Source organism: Gouania willdenowi, chromosome 22 (assembly GCF_900634775.1).
Source record: "Gouania willdenowi chromosome 22, fGouWil2.1, whole genome shotgun sequence".
Lineage (NCBI taxonomy): Eukaryota > Metazoa > Chordata > Actinopteri > Blenniiformes > Gobiesocidae > Gouania > Gouania willdenowi.
This window is the reverse complement of record NC_041065.1, coordinates 13,037,814-13,045,608: the sequence shown is the minus strand read 5'-3', so window position 1 is coordinate 13,045,608 and position 7,795 is coordinate 13,037,814. Positions and strand designations below refer to the sequence as shown.

General features: G+C 38.5%; 1 protein-coding gene across 8 annotated transcripts in view; it reads right to left on the bottom strand.

The window, feature by feature from the left end:
- meis2a (Meis homeobox 2a) overlaps window positions 1-2,935 on the bottom strand; it is an 82,161-nt gene extending 79,226 nt beyond the window's left edge. For 3 of the 8 annotated variants that reach the window (XM_028437321.1, XM_028437320.1, XM_028437322.1), the window contains exons 1-3: window positions 2,131-2,934; window positions 1,429-1,652; window positions 1-54 (exon numbers count right to left, since the gene is read on the bottom strand). The exon at window positions 1-54 is cut by the window's left edge and continues 88 nt beyond it. In XM_028437321.1, the coding sequence (XP_028293122.1) occupies window positions 1-54; window positions 1,429-1,652; window positions 2,131-2,142 (290 nt within the window). In that variant the 5' untranslated portion in view covers window positions 2,143-2,934. Of the gene's footprint in view, window positions 55-1,428; window positions 1,653-1,861 lie in introns of all 8 variants that reach the window. The other 5 variants (XM_028437319.1, XM_028437318.1, XM_028437323.1 and 2 more) reach the window with 5 other exon arrangements.
- Window positions 2,936-7,795: the final 4,860 nt, after the last annotated feature.

Here is a 7,795-nt window from a genome sequence, read left to right as displayed (position 1 = left end):
GTCGCCAACTCGCACTTCTCAAAAACCAGTGCGAGCAGTGGGAATAATGGGTGACTGCAAGAAGGGGGGGAAAACACAGCCTGAGTTCAAGAAGGCTTCACAAAAAAATACCCGACCAGACTCCAAATCCTCCACCACATTCTTCATTTTATCCTAATTGTTCAAAAATAGAATTTTCTCTTTCTTTTTCTTTTTTTTCTTCATTTTTAATTCATCATTGTCCAGTCCGTCTGTAAAACGCAAGACATTATTTTAATAGAAATCAGAGAATAACTAAAAGAACACTGGTATTTTTTTTTTAGTAGTTCTTCTGAGCTGAATGTAAGAAAACATCTGGATTTTTACTCCACGTTTGGAAAATATCAGCCTTATTGACCCATTAACGAAATTAATGAACTTGTTGAGAATGACATTGTGCATTGCATTAAATAAAATAAATAAATAAATAAATAAATAAAAAGCGACAGAGAAAGCCAACAGAACTCTAAGAACTAACCCAGTCGACAGAGGTCACTAAAATGTAACTACACACACAGCATGAAATAAGACTGGGACATGCATTATTTTTCATTGTAGATTATAATTTCATTATATTATAACTCCAACAAACGGTAATTTAAATTATATGTCATTAGTTAAATAATTCATTTTAACTGCTGTGTGCCTGTATTATAAATAGAGGTTGACGTCCTGATCAAATAAAAGGGACATAATCTGTGTATAATTTACGGACTCCATCCTAGATTATATCTCTGGATTATAGAACTGTTTAACACGTATGTAAGCAATGCCGCCAATCATGTTACATTTTACACTCAACAAGAACTAATTATTGTTTTTTTTTTTTTTTTGTGTTTGTTTGTTTTTTTTACATTCGGGTGTTGTTGTGATTTTAAAAGATAACTGTGCGTCATGACGCACCGCAAATGTATTTATTTATTTAATTTCATTGTTGCAAAAGTTTTATAGGTTGAATAAAAAGCGTGTAAAGAAGTTACAACATTTTTTAACTATTGAAAAATGACGCTGGTTTGTATGGTGTGAGTAGGGTTTCCTTACAAAGAACTATTTTAAGGATGTTGAAAATGTTTAAATTATATCTTTTTTGCTCTTTGGGACGTTTGCTAATGTGCAGCGGGCTTTTGTAGAGTTTGATAGGTTGTGTTTCAAGCTCGGGGCTCTTTTACTTACTGCAGGGTTGACGGTGCATTGTACAATGAGTGTAAAATTACATACAAGAACTCACAGGCGTGCGTAAAATTGTGTTAAACCTGTGCGTAAAAAACAAGCGTAATTTAAAAGCAGTAGACGGCTTAGGATATAGGCTGAACTTTGTGAAAATATTAATATTATTATTACTATTACTATTTTTAAAGTGGTTTAAAAAGTGTGAAATGTTGGGTTTTTTAATGCAATTGCAAACCTTACCCGTATATTTGATCTTTATCCCTCTTTAAAACGTCGTTGACAGCGGAGCCCATACTGGTGGGCATAACGTTAGGATGGGGCGCGTGGGCTCCGTAGTGCTGGCCGTGCAGCGGAGGTCCGTGGTTCAGGTGGTGGACCTGGGGAAGCGGCCGTGGGGCGTGCGGGTCCCCGTACATCGACGCCGGGACTCCGTCCATCCCACCATAATGGGCCAGCTCATCGTACTGAGAATTAAATAAATAAAAAAAAAATAGAAAAGTTTATTTAACCTACTTTAAAGAAGAAAAAAATGTGGAAAGTACAAAAAAAAAGAAAAAAAAAACAAGCTGTCTTTTTTTTTTTTTTTTTTTTTTTAAATACAGGAAAAAATAAACTGCACCCTGCAGAAAAGTGCCACATACTAAATCTGTTATACACTATTTTTTGTCATTACCAAAAACATTCTAAGTTTTGCGCTCCTCGGCACAGAATCTGGGTGTTTGGGAAGTGCTGAATAGTTTGGGAGTCCTCTGTGAAACTGCTCCACGACTGAGGTGGAGACAGAGGCAGAGGCTGTCACTTCACCCGGAGAGTCAGAGCGCTGCAAAAATGTCACATCGAGCAGCTTTGATGGGGGAATACTTTGTAAATGTGCACAAGGAGCAGCTGCAGCGATCTACACTGGGGTTGAGCAGGTTTGCGTCTGAGATTTTAAAAACCTACCCTTTGCGCCATCAGGCTGCTCTCCAATAAACTCCTGAATCCGTCGTATATTAATATCCCAGTCCCGGTTAGAAAAGTGATTTAGAGGCAAATATTGCTCTTTCAACCAACTTTGCGAATTCTCCTATTCGCCAGTGTGGTTCAGTTGAAATCGTAGCATCAGGGAGTTTGGCAGTTTTTCTTGTTTTCCTGTCTTTCCTTGAAAAAACAGAGGGAAATGCGCCAAAGTGAAGGTTACAATCGGCCCATCAACAACCTGCATGTAACTAAACTGTCGTGTCTCATGGCTTTTTGCCACTCCAGCTGTCAATCAAAGCCAAAGGTTGTCAAGGTAATGAATGAATGACGGTTGGTGATGATGTTCACGAGAAGGACGAGTCTTTTTTAGTCCGTTTTCATCCCGCAAGTCCGCGTCTTCTTTAATGCCTCCAGATCTTGTTTTATTATCGCAGCAGTGAGGAGGGAGAAGAAGAAAAAAAAAGAGGGAAAACCAGAGGAAAATAAAGTGGTTGCGATTCGGATCGTTCCTTTCTTTCCCCCCGTAGGTATTTCGTCTATCAGGCGAGGCTGAGATGAGTGAGTGTCAGCGAGTGTTGGCAGGTTGGCTGCTAGCTTGCTTATAGAAACAGAGTCAGTTCGCAGCGCTGAGCGGTGGGCGAATGAAATGACGGATCCCGGAAGTAGTGGTGGCCATAGCCAGTCCTACAGCAGCTCCAGAAAAGAGAGAGGAGAGACCAAATCCTGTGATATGTAGAGTGTGTGCGAGGCACAGGGACGGCTGCAAACTCCACACTGAGGGGAAAAGCCTCCAACTCCCACCCTGTTTCTTTCTATTTTTTTTTTTTTTTTTTTTGCACCGAGGAGAGTCCTAAAGAAAAGAAAGAAGGAAAGAAAGAAAAAACAGAAAAGATTGAATGAGAGAGCGTCAATGGAATGGATACTTTGGCTGCAACTGTCTTAAAAAGTGCACAGACTCAAACTTATACCACATGAAACATGTTATTGTTTTACCCAAAAGCTGATTTTTTTTATTATTTTTTTTATTTTATTTATTCTTTAACACAATTACGCACAGCAGTGTTTTACTTTTACGCACAGCAGTGTTTTACTTTTACGCACGGGGGAAATTAAAGTATATCCCTGTATTCTGCAGCAAATAAGATGTCCCATCATGAAAACTGGGTTAAATGCATGAGCATGCGCTTACTTGTTATGTGTTGTGTACTTATAAACTACTGTGCATGCCTAATATGTCACTAATGCTGTCTGATCTCACTGCTAATCATTGCTTTGCTCTTTTTTTCTTCTTCTTCTTCTTCTTCTTCTACTTCTTCTTTTTTAGCAAATTAAACGGCAAGCAGCACCCCTCTAAACCCCAAATGAACTTTTCCAAAAAGAAAAAAAAAGCCTTTGGAGAAAGTAATTTTGTATGTTTCTCTCGTCCAATCCCAGCATTTCTTGATAGAAACCCGTTCCTTTACCTCAGACTAGTCAATTATCAAAGCCCCCGAAGATCATCAATCATGTGGGTGGATTGAAGTTTAGAGGAGGGGCAACGCTCCGGACATCGATTGCAGTGAAGCCCATTTTGGAGCTTTAACACTTAAACGCACAGAAAACAGAAACAGGCCATCTATCCCGTTTAATATTTACTGCTAATATGGCATCGATAGGCTTTTTTTTTTTTTTTTTTAATGTGAAGGCTTCATTTATTGCTCTATGATTTTTTTTGATGGAGGAAATTAATTATTCACAGATTAGGATTAAGGTATAGACACACGCTGAAGGGGAGAGAGGCTGTGGCTACTGTTGGAGGGTCAATAAAGTCTCCCAACAAATAAAACACTGAGCACAGTCGCTCAGGGTCGATTCCTGCAAACCGCAGACTTAAAAAAGGAAAGAAAAAAAAAATAGATTTAATAAATGAAACCGTGACAACAGTTATGTTTGTTGGCATAAAGGGGGGTGGGATGTGTAGGACTGCAGGGTCTGACAAACGGCTGTGAGGACATTTCAACGTGCAATAGTCCGGGGAAGGAGCTGCGGAGCGGTGCGCGCACAGCCAAAGGCATCCACGGGGTCCAAGTCTCTGCACCACTCCGTAAAACACACCCAGACCAGACCGCTCGCCCGCTGGAGACTGATATTTCCATAAACTGAACACTCTCTCCAGGTTGATTTGTGCAGTAATGCTTGTATTTTATTTTATTTTTTATTATTATTTTTTTTTTACCCTTTCTCAAATGGACATCTGTGGTGAGTAGCACGAATCTTTATAATGTATTTACCTCTTTGTTGGAGACACGCGCGCACATCCAGGGCGCACAAGTTTTGGAGACCTTTAACGCACGCTGATTAAAAAAAAAAAAAAAAAAAAAAAAAAAACGACTTATCTTTTCCCACAAGGTTTCTCCATCTCCATTTTAAACTGCGCAGCACCGAGATTTAAAAATCAAAAACGCTTGAGTGAATGTTAAATTTGCAATCCTTTTGAAGATGGAGCGATTATTGCCACGTTTTCTTCACATTTTATTGTGGAAATATGTGATTTGCCCCGGAGGAGAGGGACGTAAACACCCGAGGAGCGTGTGAATATAGGTGAGGCTAATTATGCGTGTCCAATGTACGGCTCTGAGGAAACACATCCTTTCCTATAAAACACGTTTAAGTCCCTTCTTTTGTGAACTCTTTAATTGAGTAATTAATGGAGGCTTTAAACAAAACAAAAAAAACAAACAAAAAAAAAAAAAAGTCTTTATAATATTTAGTTTGGGAAATTACCTAGGGAATACATTATATCTGAAATTACACAAGTTTGTTTGGTGTTTGATAATTTAATTTTAATTATCATTGACCCTAATTAAAATTAATTTGCGCATCAACCAGACAGCGATCATTTGAAATCCCCTTGATTATTCTGTGAGTAGGAAAGCAAGGATCCCAAAACACTTAAAAAAAAAAAAAAAAAAAAAGTTTTATATTCTCAATTCAGGTGCGCAAAGAGTAAATGAAAAAATCAGTAGATGACATTAACAGGCGGTACAATTTCATCTGGTGGTGTCAAATTGAGGTCAGTTTAGGGTTAAGGCTCTCGGTGTCCGTGTGGGACATGGCCAGCTGCGTTTGGATTCATTAGGGGGGAGAGGATCCATTTCAAGGAAAACACTACAGGGACAGTCATCGGGCTAGAGATCCCCCCGCATGTCACATCCTAAAAGGTGCACCAAAAGCCTCCTCTGCGTGCGCCACAGCTCCTCCATGCACTCCACTTCCATGTAGCGCCCTGTTTACTCTTTGCAGGACTTAACCCTCTCTTTTCCCCTGCAGGGCTCGGTTGGTTATTCACACACCACACACACACACTCACACACAAACCTGCAGCCTGTTGCCAAATATGGAGAGAAAAGCAATTGTTGGTTTGATTCCCACTGATATGAAACGAGCTTTAAATCTTCTTAGTGACCTTAAACACTCATTGTCGCAGGAACAAATAAAATCGCCCTAATCTTATTTGTAACTTTGGCCCTCTTTGAGATTATGGAAATGAGCAAAGATATAGGAAACAGGCTGTAGATTAAAAAAAAAAAAACAAAAAAAAAAAACACACACACACAAGATCAAACAGGCTGCAGTATTTTATCGATTTTTAACGTCATTTTCTATTATCAAATAAAGTTATGGCGCGTAAAGTAATTTTAAATTGCATTTTTACATTTAATAAAATCCGTGCATTTGCTTCGCCGCGTGTTGGGGACCACAATCAATTAATTACATTGTATTTGCATTGCTTCCCTGGTTTGGTGACGTGTGTGAATCTGTTTTATTTAATATTTCTTATATGGCCATGTCACCTCTTTGTGTTTCTTAGTTGTAGAAAGCATTGCTGCACTTTTTTTTTTTTTTTTTTTTTTTTTTTTTGCACCTGAACTCTTTTTGACCCCCCCGGGGTAAAATGTGACTATAGGGTTTCAGGGAGAGGAGCGAGCAACTCAAATACTTGTAAAAGTTTCGCGACTAACTGTAAATTCTTCAGCCCCAAAGCCTCATTTTCTCCTCCACCGATTCTCAGAGTCTGGTGTCAGAGGGTTGGTGAAGGGAGGAGGGAGAGAGAGAGAGGAAGGAAGGGAGGCCAAAGCGAAATGTAACTGTGGCTTTTCCCACTCACGTTAGCACATGAGATGGGGATTATATGAGCATCTAGCGACACCTGGCGGTCACAGCGCACCCAGGGGCGCACACAGCGTTGCGGAATGTCAAGACAAGGCCTTAAAAATAACAGAAATTATGCAAATAAAAAAAACGACAAATATCATCCCATTTATATCAACATTATTTTATTAATTTAAGCAATACAACGTTTATTGTTCTCTCTTTTTGAAATATCAAACAGAACAATAATATGACAATTCCTTTCTGGACTATTTCTTGCATTCATGGCTTTTATCATATTTATTTCTAATTTAATTAAAATAATTCATCCGGTTTTTAATGATTCTCTTTGCAAAACACACGCTTTAAAAATAACAACAATTTACACTTAACGTCAACATGGGCAGATTTTAGATTAAAAATAGCCTTTTTTTCTCTCTCCTTACAAATTAACAACTAAAAAGGAAAGATTCATATCACAAGGGCCTGAATAGAAACGATAGATTTCCCAATTTTTAAAAACTCACCGGTGCACAAATCATTTAAATAGGCCTACAAATCTGGATTGTTTTTTTCTGGTAGTTTTTAAAGGTGATTAAAAAAAAAGTGTAATTGAAGTAATTTTGACAAACAAATATATACATTTTAAAGAAAGAAATAACAATAATAATAGGATGTAGGGGAAAAAAGATGGACCAAACTAGTTCTAATTTGAGCAAAAATAGATTAATAAATAAAAATAAAAGGGGAGGAATATTGTGAAATGTTTTTTTTTTATTATTATTATTTTATTTAACAGCCTAAAAATTACAATAAAATAAATGCATAAATAAATTGATATTTGTAAATGGATTTGGCAGTACTTTTTTTTAGTGTTGGCTATAAACAGCAGTGTGTGAGCGGGTCACCGCTGGGATTAAAGCCCGTCGTTAACGCCTGTTCGGACAAACCAAATGCTCGTTTAATGAGCTTTTACATTGGCTGTTTGTCCCAGAATACCTGGTCTAGTGCATGATTTAGTAACAACACGCACTTTAATCCGTGTTGCCGTTTATTTTATAGGAACTGCAGATAATAAGCACAGCGCATGCAGGATCGAGTGTATGATTTCCCTCCTTTTTTATTTTATTTTATTTTCTGTGAGAGTGAACGGGGTGAAGCTCGTGCATGAGGCCCGCATCCAGCCACATTACCACATGTAATTGAGAGAAGTTTAAGTGGAGGCCGGGAAAGCGAGGAGTTAATAGCGGTGACCCTCTTGCTGTGCCTCTGTCGCTCATCATTTATCAGGCTTAAGGGGCTTAAACAGGCAGCACAGAGCCACCTTTTATTACATATCAAACCCTCGCTCCCTTATCTACATTATATGGGGGGGAAATGCATGCGTCGCTGCCTGTTCTGTGGCTTTAGAAATAGAAAACGTGTCCAATGAAGTCGCCATCCTGCGCTGTGAGGAGAGGAACTCCATCCGCGGGTTAAAACCTTTTATCAACTCTTTTTCTTCTTCTTCTTCTTC